At 39.3% G+C, this 26799-nt stretch overlaps 2 protein-coding genes across 2 annotated transcripts in view; one reads left to right on the top strand and one right to left on the bottom strand.

Annotated features, from left to right (window-relative positions):
• Window positions 1-9529, top strand: part of ATOH7 (atonal bHLH transcription factor 7) — a 9808-nt gene extending 279 nt beyond the window's left edge. Inside the window, exons 2-4 of the mRNA XM_029919673.1 lie at window positions 3-321; window positions 9068-9165; window positions 9414-9529. Coding sequence (XP_029775533.1) covers window positions 3-321; window positions 9068-9165; window positions 9414-9443 — 447 coding nt within the window. The 3' untranslated portion in view covers window positions 9444-9529. The remainder of the gene's footprint in view (window positions 1-2; window positions 322-9067; window positions 9166-9413) is intronic.
• A 1668-nt stretch (window positions 9530-11197) lies between these two features.
• The window catches only part of MYPN (myopalladin), an 82758-nt gene continuing 67156 nt past the window's right edge, over window positions 11198-26799 (bottom strand). The window contains 6 exon segments of the mRNA XM_029931769.1: window positions 11198-13277; window positions 16396-16529; window positions 22106-22271; window positions 24023-24230; window positions 25447-25573; window positions 26777-26799. The exon segment at window positions 26777-26799 is cut by the window's right edge and continues 3 nt beyond it. Coding sequence (XP_029787629.1) covers window positions 13108-13277; window positions 16396-16529; window positions 22106-22271; window positions 24023-24230; window positions 25447-25573; window positions 26777-26799 — 828 coding nt within the window. The 3' untranslated portion in view covers window positions 11198-13107.

Genomic DNA, 26799 nt, shown 5'->3' with positions numbered 1-26799 from the left:
AGTGCGCGGGTACATGCGCCGGGGCCGGCCGGCTGGAGAGCGCGGCGCGCAGGCGCCTGGCGGCCAACGCGCGCGAGCGCCGTCGAATGCAGGGACTCAACACGGCCTTCGACCGCCTGCGCAGGGTGGTTCCCCAGTGGGGCCAGGATAAAAAGCTGTCCAAGTATGAGACCCTGCAGATGGCGCTGAGCTACATCATGGCGCTGACCCGCATCCTGGCCGAGGCCGAGCGATTCGGCGCGGAGCGGGACTGGGTCAGTCTCCACTGTGAGCACTTTGGCCGCGACCACTACCTTCCGTTCCCGGGCGCGAAGCTGCCGGGTGAGAGCGAGCCCTACGGCCAGAGGCTCTTCGGCTTCCAGCCGGAGCCCTTCCAGATGGCCAGTTAGGGCGCGCGGCCCTGCCGGGGTGAGACACCCAGTGATCGAGCACCGGAGCTACCGGAGCTGTAGCCCTTTCCCCAGTAGGTGGCCTAGGTTGCGTTCTTAGACTAAAATAGTAAACTTTCAGATTACTTTTATTCGCATCACCAGTCTTATGGGCACGATTTTATTGCTTTTCTCTTTTCCTCCCTATCAGTATTTTGTAGGTTTCGTAAATGGATATTGTGAATGGTTTTGATTGCTGTTAAAATAATGCCCTCTTCCCTTTTTTTGGACTACTTTGAGGGAAAACAGTCTTAAGAAAAAATTGGATTAGGCTATACTGCAGTTTTAGTCCTCAGAGAAATAATCGCTTTCTTAAACTTTGTAAGTTTGACCTGTTCGGGTGCAGTTATAATATCCATTACTTGTATATGCTTAAAACAGCTACCTTACCTTCGTGTAAATGCATTTATGCTTAGTGCATTGTGTGTATGCATGAAGTAGTCATACTTTTTTTTTTTTTTTGGTAGAGTGCATGGGCGTGAGTGCTCTGTATTTTTTAAATGTATACATTATTAAAATATAGATTTTGTAATATATAAATAAAAATGTGGTTGTTTTTCATGCCAAGTGCCCTGCTAGTTTCCTGATGGCAATACATGCCTATGTGGGGCTGATTATATTGAGTGTTTTCCTGAGTAAAGATGTGGTATGTTTAAATCTAATCGCACTGATTGGCAAATGTGCCCTTTTGTAATACTTCGTTAAAAAAAGACAAGTTGATGAGAGTACAGGTAATTAATTCGAAAGCTTTCTCCGTGAACTTGGAAATACAGATATATTTTTCATTATTTTAAAGATTCAATTAGTTGAAATAATAGTTTGCTTTCAAGTAACTAGATATACAATTCCTCAATATTTTATTTTCCTTAATAGGCCAGCTACTACTAATTCCTTACAGGTACCCAAATATATATATTTGTTCCTATATTGGAATATATATTAGTATTATATATATATAAATATAACTGGCACTGAGAAATTAAAAAAATGTTGCTTTTGTAAGTGATTCCCTTTTAATCAGTACAAGCTGAGCGTAAAGGACATTACTACCATCAACGCTAATCCAGATTGGAGCAAAATTATATGCATAGTATTGGTTTGAATTACTTTTATAAATTTGCTTAACCATTGGATGAATAAATCAAACCCTTAATGTAAAGAATAACTTGGTGGTTAACAGCACTACATGCATTTGGGAGAAATTAGAAATAATAATTAGAAAAAGCATTCTTAAGTTATGTGTGCCTTTGGCATTTGTCACAAGTCAACAGAAAAAACAGTGATATCCCCCAAATTTATAGATTCCAACGCCTGACATCAGATGCAGCCACATATTTGCAATTTATCTATAGAAATTCAACACAGAATTTTTTACTTTCTTGGTTATCCCTAATTACCAAAGTCCGTTTGGTTTGTAATGAATGAAAGTATCTTCCCCAGGGCATAAATTTAAACTCACAAAATTGCAAGTGTATCTCTAGAAAGCTCTGAGAAACCAATGTTGAATTTCCCTTTCCTTCTGATATCTGTTAATAAGAAACGGAGGAGGGCTCAGGACTTTGCCTCCTCGCTGCAAATTAGAGAGTAAAATGTTTAGCCTCTTGACTTCAACAGCTCTTAGAAGACAGTGTAGTTGAACAGACTACACAGCTCTGGAAGAGATGGTGCCAGGACCCCTTCCTAGCCTTACTCCACACTGCATTTGAACTAATAGCAAGGCTCTGGGCATCTGCCTTCCTCACTATTTGGGCACAATAGTTTACTTATTTAGACTCAGAAAAAGCTTCATTAATAACTCTAGTAAGTTCGTAGAGTTTGAGAATATATAAAATCAGTGCTAAAAAGTATTTTAATCAGGAAAGTTCTCAAAAATGTATTAAGATGGAGTCCTTTTTCAGGTAGGGTTCATATCCGACACTCTAAATGGTAAATACCTTGTAAAAGAGAATTGGGGTTTACATTTTATCTCTTTTAGTATAGACGTTTTAGACAGAATAAACTCTCAACAATATTTCTTTTTTTGGTTATTAACAATAGTAGTTTCTTAATGAAATTGAACAATGTAATTAGAAATTTTAATTACAAAGGTGGGATTCTAATACCATACCCATTCTCCAAAAAGAATGGGAGTCTGTCTGTTAAATATTTTGCGTATAGCTGGCTGTTCTATGTTTTTGAAATCTCTAGAAGCAGTTTAGCTCTGACCAAATCTCTAAGCTTTCCCTGACCCCATCCCCAGCTTGATGTACTATTTTTTTTTTTTTTCCTGGAAGACGTGTGAGAGGGAAGTAAATGGGTCTCAGAGATCAAATCCAGTCTTTGGTAAAACCCTAAAAACTGTATGTTGGGAAATCCATCATGGTTTATGAATTAGGAGCTTGGATAGCAGAAGTGTAAAATCTTTTGAAGATTTCTGTATTATTATACATAATAGATTTTGGATTACCAAGCCACCTAAGAGTTGCTACAGTATTCCATACTATCCACCTTTGAAAAATTTGTGTTCTTTCTAGTTTGACAACAAGGCACATAAAAATTTAAAAGTATTCTTTTACCTGGGCTCCCTTAAAACAACAACAACAACAACAACAACCACCACCACCACCACCACCTCTTTCAGAGCATAGTTGAATGCTTCAACAGTGTGGTACCAGTAACATGCCAAAATAACTCTTAAGGGGGGCATTAAAAAATAAAGACTCTGCTGAGCAGGTTTTCAGTTTGATTGGTTATTATTATCTGGGTCTTCCTGGGTGTTAGCTGGAGGTTGAATCCCCAAACCCTCGGGTCAGAAGTTTTGAAGAACCATGTACAAATAAATAGGGCTATCAAGATGAGAAAGACCATCCAAATCAGTGGTTCTCAACCCTGTGTGCTCGTCAGAATCACACCTCGGAGTCCTGCAAAAAATGCCAAGTCTGGGGCCCCAGCTTGAGAATTGATTTAACTGCTCAGGTGAGGCTTGGGCATAGATAGTTAAAAATTCTCCCCAAGTGATTCTAATGGACTGTCAGTGTTAAGAACCGCTTAATTAAATATTAAACCATTAACCTCATTACCAAAAACTGATGATAGTGATTTCCGACTTTTTGTATTTGCAGATCTTAAAAAGGATCAGGCTATCTTTCTAACATCTGATACAGCCAGTTTCATAGTTAATGAGATGGCCTTTATATTAATGAAGATCTAAAATTGCTGTGAGATATGAGCCAGAATGTGTTTGGGTTGTGATTAATAGAACTGTAGGATTCAACAGTTAAGGCTCAGTTACTTAAATTTTGCCATCTTATAGTAAAAACGAAGTGCTGTTTTTGGACTGAATTTGGTTAGCCTCTGTTCTTCTGCTTAGACATTACTAAAAATACCTCTTTTTGCTACCTATAGGTGAAAAAAGTTTCAAAGTGCGTATAAAGCCATAAATTTATGACCTGTCTTCTCACATGGATATATACCCATTCTCCTCTCTGATCATGAATACAAGTGGGTACAAACTTTAACAGTTATTTTATTGAAGTAACACAGATCTTTTGGATTGCCTTTAAAAAAAATATATATATATATAGAGAGAGAACTTTACTTTTTCTTTCTTTTTTTGTTAGAGAGAGAGAGAGAGTGAGAAGCGGATGGGGCAGAGAGAGAGAGAGAGAGAGAGAGAGAGAGAGAGAGAATCTTAAGCAGGCTCCATGCTCAGTGACGAGCCTGACACAGAGCTCAATCCCTCACCCTTGGATCATGACCTGAGCTGAAATCAAGAGTTGAACACTCTCCATTGACTGAGTCACCCAGGCACTTATGTATTGCTATTTTAAACTGGCAGTGTATCCAAAAAAATACCTGAGCTGAAAGAAAACCACTGAAAGCAAGAATTTACCTAATCTCACGTACAAAGTCTGGAACCAAATACAATACCAAACAAACCCAATAATTAACTGAGAATAAATAAAATTTTATTTAATGAATAAAGTAACAGTCCATCACATCCTCTAAATTGCTTTTTAAAACATCCAGGTTGAATTAAATACAGTTCTTAATTCTTATTTTTCTTCTTCTAATTGCCAAGTTTCCAAACAAAACACAACTCCCAACAAATCTTTAAGAAAGCAGAACTAAGGAAACAGTAACAGTGTCACAGAGATGACATACGTGGTCTACCGGAGTACAGTACCATATACCTTCTGAGGAAAGACACAGCTTATGCTCACAGACATTTTGGCTTAAGCAATGACTTGTTTTCAGTTCCACAGAATATCTAACATGCATGACGCAGAAGAACAGGGATAAAAGCCAACATCCATTAATTGCTTTTCAATAATGGAAACAAAACATACAGTTTATGTACTTCACACATTTCAAAATGGCCACTATAATGGTTTTTCCATTAGGATTTCAATAACCAAAAAAATACTTCAGAAAATAAGTTGACTCAAGCTTCCTAAGGTGGAAGCATACCATGTTTGTAAGAGGCATCTCCTGATTCTGACTGAACTATGTTAGCTATGGGTGCTTCATGCCTCAATTGAAGTCTGTGTGTGTGTGTGTGTGTGTGTGTGTGTGTGTGTGTGTGTGTACATGCCTATGGCCACATGTACATCCTTTGTCAGTCCTCATGACTGAAATGAATCATCAGGATTAAATTCAGACTTGACGTAGCTGAGAATGCAAAAACAGAGGCCAAAGTCTATGCTCATTTTTGTGGGGCCATTATCCTACTAAGTGGATTCATTTCAACATAAGGCCAATGACATGCTAGTATGGAACATTTTTTCACTGGGGACTGGACTAGTACAGTGAAGTTTTCCTGAACTGCTTAAGCCAGAAAAGAATACAGGAACTCCTTTGGTATTTCTTTGTGTGCTGCAAAGTCAGTATTTCCACTAGTTTAAATTGTGGACATAGGTGTCAGAGTTCCTGTAAGCATTCTTCCTATGCCAAAATAAATTTTCCTGGAATCTGTCTGCAGAAAGCGGATAGAATATTTCTTGAATTCATTTGAGTTTTCTCTAGATTTGTTTTTAAACTGCATTCCATATTGGAAGAAGATTCCACCATTATGTGCCACCCTTCTAAAGAAAAACAAAGTAGTTGGGCAGGAAAGAGATGTGAACTTTTAAAGCAAATCTATTTACTTTGGAGAAAAATATTTTAAACATTTCTCTTAAAAAACTGCTATTACTAGTGTAAATTCTTTATAAACATTTGTTTATCCAATCTTCCATCCTGGAAAAGGTTCAATCAAGTATTTTGCTCATTTTACAGATAAAGAAACAAGACCTCACAGTGATGGAAAAATTAGAGAGTGTATATGAAGTTCATAAGAATTATTAAAATTTCCTTCGAATACCTAGGAACTCACCGAAGAAGTCTTAGAAATAAGGAGCTCTCCTAATGCTATTACATATTTTACAGGTTTTTAAAAATCTCGACAGGAAGGTAATGAAGGGAGAAGGATAGGTTAAGAAACTCAATGCTAAAGCTCAGAAGAGCAAGTGAAAATTAATCGGAAAAGAAGATAAGGTGTTCTGAAGTAAAAATACTGAAAAAGTAAAATTTAATTTACCCATGTGCTTTAAAAAATACAGTTGTATCAAAATGATTTCATTTGAATTTAAAACCTATGGGTTTTAACTCTCCTTAAACAGAGTAAAACCTTTTATACTCTGTACACATACACATTTAGTAATCGTTGGGTAGTCAATACTAACATATAATTCACTGAATCTTGCATATAATTAACTGACTTGCACTATTACTAATTGTGGGAAAGTTATGAGAATCTGCTACTTTGCAGATAACTCACTGAATCTGCAGAAACATCAGGTTCTTTGGAATTTTGGGACATTGAGGAATTCATTCTTACCATACTATATGAAAAGAACTCTTAGTTTCTTATGGATATTAAAACACATCTTTTTAAAGTAATCTCTACACCCAACATGAGGCCTGAACTCACAGTCCCGACATCAAGAGTCACATGCTCTACCAGCTGAGCTAGTCAGGTGCCCCCAAACACCTCTTTTTTGTAATAAAACTATACTTGTATCTTCATTAATTTTCTATGTAAATTGGTCAAGCCTCTCTACTCCCATCTTTCACATCTTTAAGTCTCATTTTTAAATGGTCTCTTTTTAGGAGGCAGAATGAATTTTTATCTTAGAGAGTTAAAGAATATTCTATACGTAGATTACTGGATTTGCTAGATATTTTGGAAGATTAAAACCTAGTTATCTTTCTGTTGCTCTTTTGATATTTAACCAGCTTATAGCTCATGTTGTAATTTATACACTTTGAATAAGAATAATTTTAAAAAATCACTTTCAAGTGTCAAATATATTTGTACATTAAAACAATTGGTTGGGGTGCCTGGGTAACTCAGGCTAAGCGTCTGACTCTTGATTTTGGCTAAAGTCATGATCTCATGGTTCATGAAATTGAGCCCTGTGTAGGGCTTTGTGCTGAGAATGCACAGCCTGCTTGGGATTCTCTGTCTCCCTCTCTCTGCCGCTCTCCTGCTCGTGTGCACGTGCGTGCTCTTTCTCTCAAAATAAATAAATAAACTTTAAAAAATTGGTTGAATCATCATTGAAAAGTAATCTTTAAACCTGGAAACTAGAACTGTTTTCCTCATTTTAAAGAAAATGTACATTTATTTCAGCCTGAAAATACCTATTGTCAAATAATGTTGAAATCTTTTAATTTTTTATTATTAGGGAAACATTTTCCATTCACTCATATGTTAAAATCTTCTAGAAAATTAGTGTTTATATTCCTCTACAGTATAGCCATTTTATTTATGCTTACTCTCAGCATTTATGGCACAACTCTCTGAGGATTGAAAATTGTGTTCTTTATCTATTTCTTGCAGTTTTAAGACTATTGCTCTGTGGAGTTTGAGGTGGCCATTATTTACATATTAACAAGAGGCAGCCTGTTTATCATTCTATAATACCAAGTATGCTAACTAGTGTAATTAGAAATAAGAGGCAAACATATTTTCAACAAATACGCACTTTTTTTGCACTGCACAGATTTTTAAAAACATGATATTAGCAACTTTTTAAGCATACTGATGACCACAGCAATGTCAAAGTTTAGAAGATGCTTGGCATTCTTCAAGCAGTGTTTCAGTAATTAACTTTCTGAAATATTGATCCACATAAAATAAGAAAAGGCAATTAGTGGTGAAAAGGACTTCAACAAGCTTATTGTAATCTAAGTTAACTGTTCATCTTGCTGGTAAGGCACATTGATTTTCTACTCAACCATCTGTGGAACTACTTTGAGGCCAAGTTACCCAAAGACCCTGGAAGGGACCTTGAATAAAGGTCATTATTAGGAAATTTGCCTTTGAGTTTACAACCAACTTATAAAGAGCCCATTTACAAACAGACTCAGGCCAGGATCTCAGCTTGGAAGGTACTTTGGGAGTGGGGTGGGGAGGAGGAGGACAGGAGGAGGCTGCGATCATCAAGAACAACTTGGATGTCTGACCCCGTTAATTTCTAGACCTCCCTTCCCAACCTGATTTTTTTTCTCACTTTGCCAGAAATTCTGTCAATTAGAAGTTGATGGGAGTAACATGCCAACTAATTTAAAAAATGTAGCCCCCCTGTCAGTCATTCAGAATTTGTTGAATTGAATTTCTTTCTTCTGACCATTGGGCTACGCTGCCAGAACTGGAGTTAGGTCATTTTGGAACATGAAGCATGCTGACAGGCTGTGGGGATGGGTGCGATGGGATGGGTCACCACAGCAGGGGGATTATAAAACAGAGCACAGGGCATCTGGGGAGAAAAATACAGAATGCAGGGGTAGACCTTATACACGCTTTAGCTTTGACACATCATAGATACAAAAAAGGAGGAAGTAGTCTTCCTTCTCTTCTTGGCTATTTTGCCTGGATCCTATTCTTGGGACCATAGCCCAATTAGGTGTAATAGATATTGTAACTCAGTCATGAATTAAACAGGCCTTACTGAATTCACTTGGGAATCTAGCATTGGGTGTTCTGTGTGAAAGGAAATCTATGCTGAGTTTTACACAACCAGTTTACAAGTGAACATCTGGAAAGCAACGCCTTTATCATTTGAGGATTATCCAAACTAACCTATCACTACAAAAGTCAGCTTTTGACTCTGCAGGAACTTATTCTCCATGGTATGTTTCCTTCAGAGCTCTAGCTCTATCTACTCCCGGTCTCTTGACTATTTGATTTCTCATTGGATGCTTACAAAGGCTAAGAGAGGAATAAAAAGAGAAAGATGCATTGAAACCAGTTCCACTATTTGGTAATTCTGATTAAAGCCTTCCCTTAGTGAAGGGTGCTATGTTTCAAAAAGGCAACTTCATTTAAATGGCACATTTTCTTTCTCCATTTTCCCTTTGATGCCCATTTATATCACTACTCAAGTTATGAAAAGCCCTTCAAGTTGTTTGGAGAGAAGGGTGCTTATGGAACCAGTGTGACTTTTTGAAACAAGGGGCCAGATAAATTGCATCAACTTTCCCTCTTCCCTGGTCCATTTTTTTGCAGGTTTTTGAGCTTCCTCTGCGGGCTTCGTGAATGCTTCATGCCTAAGGAGTGTTGCACAAAACAGTAGGGTCTAATAAGGCTGAAGTGTGTGGTTCTTTGTACTTTCTAGGCACGCACTGTATGTACAACAAAGGGGGAGTATATGCTTCACCAGCGCCCGAACTACAGCTTGATGACATCATCAGGCATCCCTTTGGGCCTTTCTCGGTAAGTCTGAAATTATTCTTCTGAACTTTGGCTGCTCTTTGGAATTACTTGGGAAACTTTAAAAAATACTGATGCTCTGTCATAACTCTGGAGCTTATGACTTCCTGATCTAGGGCTCTGGCCTAGGTATTGAGATTTTTAGATGCTCCTCAGGAGATTCTAATGTGCAGCCCAGAATAGGAACCATTGCTATAGGGGCACCTGGACAGCTCAGTCAGTTAAGTGTCTGACTCTTTGTTTCGGCACAGGTCATGATCTCCTGGATCAAGCCCCCATGAGACTCTGCACAGTGCAGAGGCTGCTTGAGATTCTCCCTCTCTCTCTCTGCCTCTCCCCTACTCTCTCTCTCTCAAAATAAAATAAATAAAATAAACTTTAAAAAAATCATGCTCTAGACTCAATTTCATATAGAAACATACTGACTTACATAGAATTTTTAAGTTCAATTTAGGTTAATGAAAAATTTTGAGTGCCTGCTCTGTATAAGGGACATGACAAACTTTTGACACAGTCCCTACCAACAGTAGCTAAAACCTAGTGTAGGCAAGACTGGCCAGTGCCAGGGAAGGGGACAGGAAGGTATATAGAGGTTATGTTTTATATAAAATACTATACAAGGTCATCTTTTTCTCAATTCAAGAAACTCACTGTAAGTTTTCAGAGAAAGTAGAATTGTATTTGGGTGGGGTCCGGGGAATCACAAAATACTTTACAGAAGCAGTGACATTACAGATGGACTTTAAGGAACAGGTAAGATTTCCATAGGTGGAGGTTCGGGAGAAAGCCTTCCAGCTAGAAGCAAAAGAGAGGCATTGGCTGGAAAGCAGGGGACTGTGTTATATTTGCCGCCACACTGGGTGTGTTTTCTGAGGAATGGGTGACAAGCTTTGGGATCATAGTGGACCAAGCCTTGAATATCACAGGGCAGGAGAGCTGGTACTGGATTTGGCTCCAAGAAGCCATAGGAGGTTTGAAATTGGGGCATAACGTGACTGGAACGGTAATGCAGGAAGAAACAGCTGACGCAGATCTGGGCTGGGTTCGAGTGGGAGAAACAGCGAACAGAGGCAGAAAGGCCACCTAGACGTTCTTTCTTAGGGTTGAAGTCAGAAATACTGAGGGAAATTAATAGAGTGATTAACGCAAATCTGAACTGGAGAACTGCAGGGGGATGGAAGGGAAGGGCTGAATGTGAAAGAAATAATAGGGTTAGGATTAACTGGATCTATTGATTGGCTAGAGGAAGCAAAAAGTGACTTGGATCCTCTTTATTTGGATTTCTAGGAATGTGATGGTGACATTAATAGAAATCATTAAGTGAGGTTGAAGAATGGTTATGAAAGGGAAGATGATGAATCTGATTTTGGACATGTTGAGTCCAACCATATCCAGCTGAACAAAAATTTCTTATATCTATTCCTCATTATAATTGACTTCTGACAGACTTCTCAGTGCAGGGCACTGATTTGTTTAACATAGTGGTTCTCAACAAAGGATGATTCTGCCTCCTAGGAAACATATAGCAATGTCTGGAGACATTTTGGGTGGCCACAACCGGGGGATGGGCCACTATGTTCCTGGCATCTAGTGGTTAGAGGCCAGCGATGCTGCCTAACATCCTACACTGCATAAGGTCCCTGGCAACAAAGAATTATCCACCCCAAAATGTTAATAATGCTGGAGTTCCGAAACCTTGCATTAACATTATCCAATACTTAAAATTTCAGGTCTTCTATTTTATGTTAGACAGCGCCATCCAGTGGCCAAATATAATATTTATCCTAGTTCTTGAACACTAAAAGGCAACAGATAAAAAATATATTAAAAAAACTAAGACGTAGAAAGATGAAAAATATCCTTTCATGGGAGGACTATATAGGGTTTACAGAAATAGATGTGAGGGGGATGTGAGGTGTACAACTATGAAGGAACAATCCTGGAGTTAGAAAGTTCTCTTTGGCTATGAGATTTCATAATAGAAGCCAATACAGAAACAACATTTTATAGAATGCATTCTGGATGAAACACATGCTATTTCATTACAGTTGCCTATATTTTTAGTATTTCTCATGAGTACGTGAAAAACAGGAAACAAAATTTAATAATTTCACTGAATAATTTACTGAAACCTTTATTTCTTAAGGATGTAACCTATGGCATTTTGTTTCATTAAGAAATACACTTGATCTTAGCCAAAAGGCCGAGAAGCAATGTTTCATTAAGAAATAAAGATTTGAAGACATTAGGATGATTTTAGAGTCATAAACATTGTAGGATGAAAAGCAATAGAAACTCTGTTTGATAAAGAATTGATATCCACCCCCAAAAGCAGCACTCTTTATGCCTTACATCTTACCTCTCCTACTAGATTGTAAGCTCCTTGAGGTCAGGGACTGTGTCTTATTCATATTTTCATTTTTCCCACGGTCTCTAGCATAGCATCTTATACAGAGTAGACACACAAATGATTCTTTTTGAGTGAATGAATTTATTTTTATGCTGGAAATCTTTGCCTTGAAGTGAAGAAAATTTCAAGCCTCTCTAAACAATGACTATTTGTTCATTCAAGTAAGATGCCAGCTGAGGGGGCCTGGCTCAGAGAACACCAGACACTTGGGCACAGGGAATTGGTAACAGACACCTCCAATTCATTTCATGAGTGAGTCTGGAGGAAACTGCTGTGATGACCATTCCTAAGGCAATTTTTGGACAGCTGTGTGAGTTGCAGATTTCTCTAAGATTCATTCATCCAACAAATATCTATTGAATGCCTCTTTGGGGCCAAGCACTCTTCTAGGCCTTCTAGAACTTAAGTTTAAAAATTCCTTAAGAGGCAGATTTTGAATAGGTAGGTTGTAATAAAGAGGCATATTATTCTTTCTTCCCCCTTTCCTGGTTAGCATGATATCTCCTATGCAGAAAATGCAAATTAATTATCTCACAAACAGTTCATACCTATTAAAGATCTCTCCTTTCAGAACCATTGCTCTTAAGGGGCAAATGAAAACTGACAGGTTCCATCACCTTCTCTCCCTGTTTGCATCTCTCCCTTCCTCACTCCCTCATACACTTCCAGACTTTTGGGGAGGGAAGAGGGGAGATGATGACTCACATATTGAGCCAGTAGTTTAAAAAGTAACCCCACAGAAGTTTTTTTTAGTTGGTTTACTAACAACCTTTTAGTTCTAGAACTTAGGGATGTATAAAGTCAGAAAGAAAAACCACTCACCATTATATCCATAAGGAAATGGTGCAGACAGGCTAATGGGCCCTTGTTTTGGATATAGAACAAGTGCACTGTGCAATATTGATTGTTTCTGTGAATTTTTTATATCTCAAGCACATTTTGGCACCTTACAATGTGGCTCAGTACACTCAGGATAAAGAAATCAAAAATGCTTCTCCACATATGTGAGTTGTATGGCATGACCTCTTAAGGCTAAGTAGAAGCTGATTAAATGAATCCATCAAAACTACTGCTATGGATGTGACAGGTGAAAGGTAATGGAGACCTCCCCACCTTTTTCCTTTGCATTGCTGGTGAGTTAATGATACCTAAGGTCACTACTTTCTAACGCCTCGCAGCCCAAGCATACGGCCCCTCATTGCTCCTAGTAGGGCCCACATACCCCTAATATAGCAGGGGGCAGGGGAGCATGCTAGCTTTTTCCCAAAGCAGTGGATGGCAGCTTCGTGACATCTTTGGTTCATCTGTATTGTCTTCTCACATTTTTGTTGGAATCTTTAAAAGGCACAGCCCTACATCTTTCCCTCAGCTGAGACTACAGGAGTCTCCAGCTGACTTATTCAAAGCACTTCTTGCCAAGGGTCCAGCAGCATGGGAACTTACTCAAATCCAGTTGCTTGGAAACCACTGTATCTGGCTTGTCCTCCTTCCCCCTCCACAGTCCGCCCCCTTACACAGCAGGCACCCAAACATTCCTAAAGTTCATCACTCTCCACTACACTCCGAGAAGAGCATGAATACACCATTGTGCTTTCCATGGAGGAGAAGGCAGAGAAAATGTCAAGTCCTTTACTGGTGAGAGATCCGTAGCGACTGCCACTGGGCCGGATGGACATGGGTGTTGGGATCTGGTGGTGCCACTGAGCTGGAAAATGGATAACGTGTTACAATCAAAGGAATGCAGTCTATCAGATACAGTGTAAGGGTGTGTTCTGTCTTATTCCAACACATTCACTGACATGCATCATTTGTAAAAGCAATAAAATATCTCCCCTGCTGTGAACTGGGCTGGCCGTCTCTTATGCTCCTAATGCCAAAACTCTGGGACTATGAGTGGCTGATTAGGGTGATTTCTCAAAATATGACTGAGCATGGGGTCTTCCAGGGGCAGTGTAGAAAGAGCTTCAGGCCCTCAAGGGAAGGTACCTGAGAAGGTAGAGACAAGAAACTTGAGGAAATGAAAGCCAAAAGATGTCTCTAGACCTCTTTGTAGTACCTATTCCATACCCTAATCACTAATCTGTGACTACCCCCACCTCCCTAATCAGATTCTAATGAGTTACAGCAAGAAGACTGAAAAGTAACTTCTGTTCAACCAACCATGGTTCAGGTACAAAAGAGAATGTATTAGAATTTCCGTGTTTAGCAAGCGCTGTCTGAAGAAGACCCTGTTTTTAGCAGAAATGATCCTTAGGCTTGAACATGGCCTGAATGAAATATCCATCCAAACTGCTCCTGTCTCTGATTCAGAAACTACCCAGCAGTCTTTTTGATTAGATTTCCAGGGACCTTGATGTGGAGAAGGGGGAGCACCAGGTAGGGGACATTGATGCTCTGGTTCCCAGGAAGCTATGAACCTTTTTAGCATTCTGATTTATAAACTGGGCCTTTGCTAATTTCATTATTTTGAATCAGTTTTTTAGAGTCTAAATACCTCCAAATAAATTGATAAAAATCAAACTTTAAAAGCTGTAAAAGTGAGGACAAAACTTACAGCAATTCTGCCAAAGAATAGGCATTCAATAAGGCCGCAGTGAACAGCTAGTCGAGTCTCTGCTCCAGACATCTTAACCAGACTATTGTAATCGCTTCTATTAGAAGGCCTCCTTTGGGTGAGAGAGGGGAGCCTGTCCTGACTCCTCAGATAGGCAGGAAGCGGTGAGGAGAGAGTGTAGGGGATTGATTTTTAGCCCAAGTCATCCATCCCCACCTCCACTCCCAGGTCCCAACTGAGGAAATAACACCCCCTATTGGTGCTGTGCAATCCAGACAGGAGACAGGTGAGCCAGGACAAACTGAACTAGGACATGGAGAGGATTGGGCACAACTCATCTGTTTCAGGGCTTATTGGTACTGGGTTTCTTGGCTGGAGACCTAGTTCCCTCTGATATGGTGAAGTGGATGAAATGGATAAGAGACTTAGCCTAGGTGGAATACATCGATGGCCGCTCTCTCCCCACCCCCAACCAGGGGACAATACATCAGAGTCAGCTTCCCTCACAGCTGAATTTCTTTTCAAGTTCAAGGATAAGGGAAAATAATCAGAAAGCTATCTATTTCTCCCAAGTATTAGACCCTGGGAAAATAGCAGGCCAAAGTCCTTCCTGTATGGTAGTAAAAAAGGGGTATACCTAGTATGCAATTATGAAGAATAGGGCCTCATGTTCTAGACATAGTGACTCTTATTTGTTATTTAGGTTAATCATGTTGAACCAGTAATGAATAAGAAATTTATTAATTATTTGGGCAGCTGAATGGCTCAGTCGGTGTAGCGACCAGCTCTTGGTTTTGACTCAAGTCATGATCTCACAGTTCGTGAATTCGAGCCCTGTGTCAGGACAGCACAGAATCTTTCTCCCTCCCTTTCTTTGCCCCTACTCCACTCCCGTGTGCACTTCTTTCTTGTGCATACACACTCTATCAAAATAAATAAAGAAACTTAAAAAAAAAAAGAACTTTATTAAATTACTTTTAAATATTTTTAAAGGAGAGGAAAAAAGAGTCATCCTTTTGGATTAAGGAATATGTCTCCAAAAATACCAGTTAATGTCAAAATTATAGACGGGATGTGTAGAGTACATAAATACATTATTAAAGATGAGCTTGTTAAGGCACCTGTATGGCTGTCAATTGAGTGTCCAACTCTTGATTTCGGCTCAGGTCATGATCTCGCCATTTGTGGGTTCTTGTGGGTTTGAGCCCTGCATTGGGCTCTTTGCTGGCAGCACAGATCCTGTTTGGGATTTCTCTCTCTCCCTCGCTCTCTGCCCCTCCCCTACTCATGCGTGTGAGCGCATGCTCTCTCTCTCAAAGTAATAAACAAGCATTACAAAACAGATTAATTTATTAAATCCTTTTGAAAACTAGAAACATGGCTCAAAGGAATGATACAAAAACCTGGATTTGCATCTCTACTATAGGTAGAAACTTAACCTCCCCAAGTTTCAGTTTCTTCAGCATTTATTATTATTATTATTAATTTTATTGTATTTTTTATATAAAGAGTGCATGTGAGTGGGGGAGAGGGACAGAGGAGGAGAAAGAGAGAGAGAAAGAAAGAATCACAAGCAGGCTCCATGCTCAGTGCACAGCCCAGACACAGGGCTGGATCACACCACCCTGAGATCATGACCTGAGCTGAAATCAAGAGTCAGATGCTCAACTCAATGAGACTGAAACACTTCAGCATTTAAATGAGGGTGACAACAGTTGTAATAATTGTTTGGGAGGGCCTAAGGGTGCCATTTTGTAAATTGTAAGTCATTATACAAATATCACTTGATATTATTATTAGGACAGCTCTCTATTATTAGCCTGGTTGTGGGATTGGCACAATAAATATTTGTGGAATGAGTTAACAGGTGAATGAGGACAGAGCAATTCTGCTGGGTGGAGGTATGTGTGGGGGAAATGACAGGCAGTGGGGAGGGAGTTCTCGTGGGTGGCCCAGGGCATGAAGGGGACAGCGTGAGATGCCAGATGATCAGAAGCACAAGCATAAACTCTGAAATAGCTGTAATTCCTAGTATTATAGGTCCTTTTATGGAAGAGGCTTAAGCTCATTTAAATGCAAACGAGTACAAAAGTATACAGAAATGTACAAAAGCCTTGAGGTGACAAGGATGAAATGATTTTTAAAATCCATTGCTTAAACACTAAAATCAAACCAATTCAGTTATGAAAACATACTACACCTATCCTTAAAACATTTTTTTCAAGCTGCCTACGACACACAGATGTTCCACTGAGGCCGTTACACCTACCGTATATATCCAGCCTGGCAGTGCACGACACGATGCCAGCTTCGTTCTTGGCTGACAACGTGTACCATCCAGCGTCGGATTTCTTGGCTGGCTGAATGAGGAGGCAGACATACCCTGTTGCGTCCTGGTGCATACTGGAGAAAAGAGAGAACATATCTGCAGTTGCATCCAGGGGCAGAAAAGGCCTTGGGGAGTTCAGGGCTCCGGGGAAACTCTGGGGGCAAACCCAGCAGGGGAGTGCTTCCCCTCTCTTCCCTGACCCTGAGGATAGGGAAGGGAGACTCAGCTTAAAGCAATTATCAAAGGCAACCAGAAAAGTGGAAAGGAGGCACAAAAGAGCAGCAGTCAACCCGGTGAGGCCCAAACGAAGATTGACAGCCCAGGCTGGGACCTCCCCATGCTCTGCCTCGCCTGGAGTTTACTCTCCACCAGAGGTGTCCCCGCGGTCACAACCAAAGTCCAGAAAAATCTCTTTTCCAAACCTGATGGGACATTTCAACAAGAACTTTGCCAAGAAGCTGTGGGAAAGTAGACAAAAATGAGAGTCCAGAGATGGATGTACTGTTAGTATGGAGAGGTTATTTCTCACTGTAACTCAATGGGCATGTGCAGCAGTTAGCTTTATACAGTTCAGGAGCAAATCAGCATGTTCCTTCCTTCTGTTTCTTTGATATCAGTAGTTCTCAACCTTGGCTGCATATTGCAATCCTGGATAATTACACTAATATTTCAGTCTGGGTTTTAACATGTTATATTAATTAGTTACATTAGATTATCAACTAATTGATTAATCATTAAAAAAATAAACTTTATGCCCAATGTGGGGCTTGAACTAAAGACCCCAAGTTTAAGAGTCACATGTTGTACTGACTGAGCTAGCTAGGTTACATTAACTTAGACTGAAGAATATTTTCTGTGCTTGCTAAAGTTTCATCAGAGAAAAATCTTGACCTATGTAGACTTTTTCGATGCCAAAATTCTGTAAAGCTTGACAGCTACAACATCCTCTGGGACAAATTCAGTTTTATTGTGAAAAAAAAAAAAAATTCTTCACGATCGTGTCTATTCACAATAGAAACTTCTCAGTAGAAATTTGTGTACACAAGCTGTGTTTGTTTGCTTGCCTCCTCGGAGAGTAAAACTGAAATGGCAAAGATAAAGATGGTTAGTGGGAATCCAGCAAGATGCTCATTTTTGGTAACTGGATCCTTAATTTCCTTCCGTCTTTTCTTCCTTCCTTCCTTCTTTCCTTCTTCCTTCCTTCCTTCCTCCCTTCCTTCCCTCCTTCTTTCCATCTTTGCTCCCTTCCTTCTTTCCTGAGTAGGCTTCATGCCCAGGATGGAGCCCAACATGGGGCTTGAACTCATAACCCTGAGATAAAGACCTGAACTGAGATCAAGAGCTGGATGCTTAACCTACCGAGCCACCCAGGTGCCCCCTTAGTTACCTTAAAAATAACCATGTAGTGATGGATAGAGAAGGAGTTACTGCCTTAATATTTTATTTTGCTTTATCTTATTTTAACTTTTTACTTTCAAAGGGGTTTTCTGCATACTAATATGACTGAAGACACATGACAAGAAATATGCAAGATCTTCATAAATTCCTTGTACATTTTTAAACTTAAAAATTAAAGTTTTTAACAAAATCAGAGATTAATGAGAAGAAATAACAACCAACACCACAGGTATACAAAGGATTATAAGGGAATATTATAAAAAATTACATGCCAACAAATTGGACAACCTAGAAGAAATGAATAAATTCCTAAAAACATATAACCTCCCAATACTGAATCAGGAAAATATAGAAAATTTGTACAGACCAATTGCCAGCAATGAAATTGAATCGGTAATCAAAAAACTCCCAAGAAACAAAAGTCCAGGATAAAAATACTACCAAAAAAAAAAACAAAACTACAAGCTAATATCTCGGATGAACATAGATGCAGAAATCCTCAACAAAATAGTAACAAACTTAATTGAACAATATATTAAAAAAACTCATTCACCATGCTCAGGTGGGATTTATTCCTGGGTTGCAAGGGTGGTTCAATATTTGCAAATCTATCAATGTGATATACCGCATAAACAAGAGATGGATAAAACTATATGATCATTTCAATAGATGCAGAAAATGCATTTTACAAAGTACAACATCCATTCATAAATCCTCAACAAAGTAGGTTTAGAGGGAACATACCTCAACATAATGAAGGCCTTACATGAAAAATCCACAGCTAAACGCCACACTCACTGGTGCAAAACCAAGAGGGTTTCTCCCTAAGATTAGGAACAAGACAAGGATGTCCACTCTCACCACTTCTATTCAACATAGAACTGGAAGTCCTGGCCACAGAAGTCAGGTAAGAAAAAGGAATAAAAGGCATCCAAATTGGTAAGGAAGTACAATCTTTACTATTTGCAGGTGACAAGATACTATATATAGAAGACCTGATGAGTGCCTAGGTGGCTCAGTCGGTTAGGCGTTCAACTGTGGCTAGGTCATGATCTCATGGTTCGTGAGTTCAAGCCCTGTGCTGATAACTCAGAGCCTGGAGCCTACTTTGGATCCTGCACCTCCCCTTCTCTCTGCCCCTTTCCAGCTTGCGCTCTGTCTCTCTCTCTTAAAAATAAACATTGAAAAAAAAAAAAAGAAAACCTTAAAGCCTCCACTAAGAAAACTACCAGAACTGTTAAATTAAGTCAGTAATGTTGCAGGATTCAAATCAATATACAGAAATCCATTTCATTTTTAACACTTTTAATTTATATTTTATTTTTATTTAAAAATTTTTTTAATGTTTATTTATTTTTGAGACAGATAGAAACAGAGAATGAGTAAGGGAGGGGCAGAGAGAGAGAGAGGGAGACACAGAATCTGAAGCAGGCTCCAGGCTCTGAGCTGTCAGCACAGAGACTGATGCAGGGTTCAAACTCACGGACCGTGAGATCATGACCTGAGCCGAAGTTGGACACAACCAACTGAGCCACCCAGGCATCCCTTTCTAATACTTTTTAAAGTAAGCTCTACATCCAATGTGGGGCTTAAACTCACAACCCCAAGATCAAAAGTTGCATGGTTCACTGACTGAGCCAGCTAGGCACTCCCCAACACACACATTGCATTTCTATATACTAATAATGAAATAACAGAGAAATTAAGAAAACAATCCAACTTATAGGTGCACCAAAAAACAAAATCAAAAACAAAAATAACGTAGGAATAAACTTAACCAAGGAAGTGAGAGACCTGTACTATGAAAACTATAAAACTTAATGAAAGAAATTGAAGACAATAGAAACAAATGGAAAGATATTCCGTGCTCATGGATTGGAAGAATGAATATTGTTAAAATGTCCATACTACCCAAAGCAATCTACAGTTAAATGTAGTCCCCATCAAAATACCAATAGCATTTTTCATAGAACTAGAACAAATGATCCTAAAATTTGTATGCAACCACAAAAAAACCCCAAATAGCCAAAGCAATTTTGAAAAGAAAAACAAAACTGGAGGTATCACAATCCCAGATTTAAAGTTGTACTACAAAGCTGTAATAATCAAAACAGTATGATATTGGCACAAAAATAGACCAATGGGTCAATGGAACAGAATAGAGAGCCCAGAAACAAACCCATGATTATATGGCAATTCATCATTGACACAGGAAGCAAAATATCCAAGGGAAAAAGACAGTCTCTTCAACAGATGGTGCTGGGAAAACTGGACAGCTACATGCAAAAGAATGAAACTGGACTGCTTTCTTACACCATACACAAAAATAAACTCAAAATGGATTAAGGACCTGTAGGAGAACTGAAACCATAAAAATCCTAGAAAACAGCATAGGCAGTAAGTTCTCTGACATCAGCCATAGAAACATTTTTCTAGGTATGTCTCTTGAGGGAAGGGAAACAAAAGCAAAAATAAACTATTGTGACTACATCAAAATAAAAAGCTTCTGCATAGCAAAGGATACAATCAACAAAACTAAAAGACAACCTACTGAATTGGAGAAGATATTTGCATATGGCTTATCTGATAAAGGGTTAGTATCCAAAAGATATAAAGAACTTAATTCAACTCAACACCAAAAAAACATATAATCCAATTAAAAAATGGGCAGAAGACATGAACAGACATTTTTCCAAAGAAATACAGATGGCCAACAGACACATGAAAAGATGCTCAACATCACTCATCATCATGGAATTGTAAATCAAAACCACAATGAGATATCACCTCATACCTGTCAGAATGGCTAAAATCAACACAAGAAACAACAAATGTTGACAAGGATGTGGAGAAAAAAAGAACTCTTGTGCACTGTTGGTGAGAAGGCAACATCAGTAGCCACTGTATGAAGACTCCTCAAAAAATTAAAATAGAATCACTTTATAATTCAGTAATTCCACTACTGAATTTTTATGCAAAGAAACAAAAATGCTAATTCAAAAAGATATATGAACCCTTATGTTTATTGCAGCATTATTTACAATAGACAAAATATGGAAACAATCCAAGTGGCCAACAACAGATGAATGGATAAAGAAGATGTCATATGCATATACATATATGTGTGTGAGTGTGCACACACATGTGCACACACACACAGAGGAATATTACTCAGCCACAAAAAGAATGAAATCTTACCATTTACAATGACATGGGTGGATCTAGAGAGTCTAATGCTAAATGAAATAAGTCAGTCAGAGAAAGACAAATACCATATTATTTCACTCATACGTGGAATTTAATAAAAAACAAAGGAACAGAGGTGCCTGGGGGGCTCAGTTGGTTAAGTGTCCAACTTCACCTCAGGTCACAATCTAGAGGTCTATGAATTTGAACTTTGTGCTGTCAGCACAGAACCTGGAGCCTGCTTCAGATTCTGTGTCTCCCTCTCTTTCTGAGACTTCCCTGCTGGTAGTCTATCTCTCTCCCTCTCAAAAATAAATAAATATTAAAAAAATAATTTGAAAAAAGCCAAAGGAACAAAGAAAAAAAAAAAGAAACAAACCAAAAAACAGACTCTTAACTATAGAGAACAAACTGATGGTATCAGAGGGGAGGTTGGTGGGAAAATGGTGGAAATAGAGGAAAGGGATTAAAGAGTACATTTATCTTTTTTTAAATGTTTATTTTTTTTTAGGTTTTTTATTTATTTTTCAGAGACCAAGAGAGACAGTGTGAGCAGGGGAGGGTCAGAGAGAGAGAGACACAGAATCCGAAGCAGGCTCCAGGCTCTGAGTTGTCAGCACAGAGCCCGACGCGGGGCTCGAACCCACAAACCATGAGATCATGACCTGAGCTGAAGTCAGACACTCAACTGACTGAGCCACCCAGGTGCCCCAAGAGAACATTTATCTTGATGAGCCCTGAGTAATGTATAGAAATATTGGATCACTATATTGTACACCTGAAACTAATATAACCCTATATGTTAACTATACTGAATTAAAAAAAAAACTCACTAATTAATCTGGAAAAAAAATTAAGGTTTTAAAATTCTGGGACATTCAAATTATGGACTGTCCTTCAGGAACAAAAATAAATAAATAAATTCTTGATATGTACAATGAGGTGGATGAAATTCAAATGCGTCATATTGGGTGACAGACAGATTAAAAAGACAACAGATTTATTTGGGTGCCCAGGAAGCCCCACTGAGTTTGGAAGTCCCTTTGAACGTGGGAGCAGGCTCTACCTGATCCTCTCTCTGGTGAAAGGGATGGTCTCATTGTCCTTCTTCCAGTAGAACACGGGTGGCGGCATGCCTATCACGCGGCACTCCAGCCTCACTGGGTGGCCTTCGGGAACTCCACTGTTCTGCAGTTTCTCCAGGAACACAGGTGCTTTCTTCACTTCTTTGGCTGAATGAGAAGAAGGGCCACTCTTGTTTGAATAGTAAGTACCTTGGGGTTCATGCTTCAAACTCATTACAGTTAAAAAATTTAGCAGAGTGGGCACCCCCTCCCCAACTTTAACTTCTCTTCAGAACACTTCTCACCTCTCTAAGTGAAGATCACTGTCTTGTTAAAAGTTCCAGAAATGATTTAAAAAGGAATGAGGAAACTTGCACATTGTATGAGAGAAAACACTCAAGGGCCCGTGTTGCACACGGGGGATGTGAATGGTGGAATTTAAGGGGTTTCTTTTATTCTAAGCAGTAAATTTTGAGGAACAACAGAGTTTAAATACTGAATATATCCTGTCTCTTTTCTAGAGGAGTTTATTTTGTGGAAAGTATATTAATTTTCCCTCAACTTTTATGAAGTTGTTAATGAAGAAGTTTATAGCTACAGAAAAGAAGTACACTACGTCTTACAAATTTTTACAAAATGTTTATTATTTTTGAGAAAGAGAGAATGAGTGCAAGTGGGGAAGGGGCAGAGGGAGATGGGGACAGAGGATCCAAAATGGGCTCTGCCACAGACAGCAGAGAGCCCGATGTGGGGCTCGAACACATGAACTGCAAGATCATGACCAGAGCCAAAGTTGGATGCTTAACTGACTGAGCCACCCAGGCGCTCCGAGAGAGACACTACTTTAAAAACTCCCCACAAATTATGTTTTTTAAGGAGGCCTTTTTTTTTTTTTGGCAAAGATACCTCATGTTTTAGGATTCCAGAGTCAATATTTGCAAAATAGTTGGGTGGGGGAATGAAAGCTTACAATCAGTATATCCTTGCAGAATGAGCTTTTCCTACTCTGTTGGGAAGAAAAAATTAAGAGTGAGAAAAAGAAAAAGATGGGGCAAGCAGCCACCAGCCTATAGAGAGGATAGCATGCTGAAGCCATTCTTGTCTCTGGTAGGGGCCACACATGGGAGAAAACTCACCACTAGAATTCATATATTCTGAAATCTACTTCTGGCTGGACTCCTGCCCTGAGGGCTGGTATCAGCCATGTGATAATGACTTGTCCTTATTTGTAGGCATTACAGTATTTTGTTCACAGCACCTCAGAAAGTAAAAGTTCATTTGCTTAATTATCAACTCAACATTTGGTGAGCACTGTTCATGTTTTAGGCACTGAGTCAGACACTCAAGATATACCAAAAAAGTCAGAATGTCTGACTTTAGAAACTTAGAGTCTCTTCAGGAAGGCAAAACGGTTACATAGAAGGCTGTAAGTTCTCTGAAGAGCCCCTCCTTTTCTAAGTGCTAGGAAACAGAGGAGGATGTGCCTCGGTGGTGACATTTGAATTGAGCCTTTGAGAATGAGGAGGAGGTTCCTAGGCAAAGAAAGATATTCCTGGTAGAAGGATCTCTGAAGCAAAGACATGGAAGCTTGGGGGTATGGGCAAGATTCTGGTATGTTCCAGGACTGATGAACGTAGGGCAAGTGACGGATTTAGTGACAGTCAAACTAATGAATTGATTAACTATTACAATGACTCCCACATATTGCATGCATATATGCACGAGGTACCACATTATGTTTTTAGCTTACTGATATGTCTTTGAGAGCAATGTAGGAAATATGGCCCTTACTACATGAAGGAAAAATTGAAACGAGACTTGGTGAGGCAAAGGACTAAGGAATTCTGTCAGAGGCTGTGCATATTTGGGCAATAACTTTGAAGGGAGTTTTGTTTAGGGGCCCCAGCAGCAAACCTTACCTACTACAGTGAGCTCCAGACTAAAGGAATTCTGTCCGGTTTTGTTGGTAGCAACGCATGTATATGTCCCCGCGTCACGCTGAGTGAGCGGGTCAATGAGCAGAGAGTGGACTCCGGTCTCCCTGACCAACATCTTGTGGGAGGCGTCTGGTAGCACAGGTTGGCCATTGAGCAGCCATGTCAGTTCTGGGGGCGGTAAGCCACTCACCTAATAAATAACAGGACAGCTGAGGCAAATGACAGACCGATGACAGGCAGATTTATTTGGTGGTTGAATTCTTCATCCTTGTCTGGCACCAAATAGGTAGTGAGAAAATACATGGGGGCGTATTTTCTGCAGGGGCATCAGGACACGAGGGGTCTGGATGGATGACTGCATTAATAACTATATAGTGTTTTGACCCCAAATCAGGTCATGATTATACTCTAGATTAGAATAAATAAGAAATAAAAACTAAATAAATAGATGAAATAGGGCTGCTGCATCAGCTTCACAGATGGCATATTGCTTACATACCTGGTAAGCAAGAGGCAGCCAAGAAAAGGGCAGACCTTAAACGAGTGTTCTCAAACCTTGCCGTGTATTATGATCAAGTGGGGAGCATTTGAAAATCCCAAAGCCCATTTACTATAGCAAGTCAGAATATCTGGGGATGGGACCCAGGATGGGTATCTTTTAGGGTTTAGCATGGAAGAAGTAACAGTCAATCCTGAATATCCTTTAGGCAGACACTGGAGGAGCAAGAGCCACCCGAGCTGGACTCTATGAATGCTTAACCTCAAGTTTTTACTAATTTGCATCTAAAATTTCCAGAGCATTCTGATCTCTGCCTGGGTAGAAGAGGTGACGTACGTTTCTCTTCATACTGAGATATCTCCACATTGCTCGACTGAATGTATGTTCTGGTTGAAGGATTAGAATGTAGAATAGCTAAATGTGGTGGATGTTGATTAGTACGAGAAACCGACTTCAGTTTTCATAAACCACCTTGGAGGCATCTTTTCATGACCATAATTTTTTCAAAGTCTATACATCACAGCAATGCACTTCAAGGATGCAAAAATCACATTTTGGCTTTAGAGTAATAAAGACATGAATTATATCAATCAATTACTCTTTAGTTGTTTTTTACAAATTCAGAGTTAACGTGATACAATACTAATGTAATTTTTTCCAATGAAATTTTATTAAGACATAAAGACTTAAAACCTGCAAGAAATTCTTTTGTCTTTTAAATGCTCTGTAAAAGCCTTTCGAGAAAAGAAGTGATCTCTCTCCCTTCCCCAGTCCTCCTTTTCCTAAAAAAATAAAATAAAACAAAAACAAACAAAAAAACCCAACCCCAAACAAAAATAAGAGAAAACTGACAACTAAATGCAAAATGTGAACAGATCTGGAACCAAGGATGGGTATTAGAGTCTACCTTACAGTCCAGCCGACACAGGCGCCCCTCGTGAGCTACCATATCCCCAGGGGCTTGAAGGAAATGTGGTCGGAAAAAGCGTTCCTGTAGGGGCTCTTTGTCTCTTTCTTGTACTCGGGATCTTCCTCTATAAAAACAAGCATGTTCAGTCATTAAACATAGAAACCAATTTATAAACTTATGACAGCAGGCATTGAGGCTGGGCTATAGAGCTTAGAGAACAGATCTTTTTGGGGGAGGGTGGGGAAGGAGGTTGCTCTACCATAAACAAATAATAAATAACAAAAAATGGTATGGAGCTGAGGTAAAAAAAAAAAACAAAGTGGTAAGCATTTCGTACACTGTAGGATTATCTTGTGAGATCTGTAATCAAATAAACAGGCTTTAGCTTCTTTCTCTTTGAAGTCCTCCTGGGTTAAGTGGCTCCGCTCTCCCTGCCTTGGCTTTGACCAGTTGTCCAAAAGTTTCAAAATAAACAAATAAATCAGTATTCAAGCTGAATCTCAAATGAGAGCCAAAAGACGAGTCCTGTTTATTACTCAGAACAAGGCAGCTGCAATCCCTGTGTCTCTAAGCAATAAAATTTAACCTGGCTATAAATTATGGCAGACTATTATTAAAGATGATCATGAACTTAAAGTGGTTAAGATGGACTCACAGTAACAGCTGTTCTTGAAGGAAAAAAAATGAAGAAGAAGGTATAGTTGCAGTGGTGATGAAATACTGTATCTGAAACGTGGGTCACTATTTTTGCTCCTTCGGTAAGTCAAATATAATTCATCCATGTCAGCAACTATGGAATGCTCTGCTAAGACTTAGTGGCACCATAAGACTCAAGGGGAAGCCAGGCTCTGAATTCTTAGTGGTTAGTAAAATCAGGGAGGAAAAAGCCCGTTGCTATGTTAGAGGCAATTGTTACATTGAGGACAACAACAAAAATAGTCAATCTATGTACATATAATCACTAACAGTTTCTGTTTTATTAAAGAAAACATGGCAATTTAATTCAAAGACTCTGGTTTTACATATTACCTGTACTGTTGCTACTGGTGGTTACAAATTTTGAGCCATCAAAAGTGTGCCACAGACCACTGTTTCTCAAATATAATGTGCTTCTAAATCACCTGGGGATCTTATTAAAATGTACATTATGATTTAGTACGTCTAGGGTAGGCTTGGGATTCCACATTTGCAACAAGTTCCCAAGGGGTGCTGATGCTGCAGACTAGAGGCTACATTTTAAGCAACAATTTGTAGACCCAACGCTTGGATGCTCATTGGGGTGGGTGGATGCTGGGGCGGGGCTTGAGAAGGGAGATTCTGTCTTTACCTGTGAGACTGACCAGCAGATGT

The sequence above is a fragment of the Suricata suricatta genome, chromosome 2 (assembly GCF_006229205.1).
Source record: "Suricata suricatta isolate VVHF042 chromosome 2, meerkat_22Aug2017_6uvM2_HiC, whole genome shotgun sequence".
NCBI lineage: Eukaryota > Metazoa > Chordata > Mammalia > Carnivora > Herpestidae > Suricata > Suricata suricatta.
Note: the sequence above shows the minus strand (reverse complement) of the source record. Positions and strands in the feature narration are given on the sequence as shown.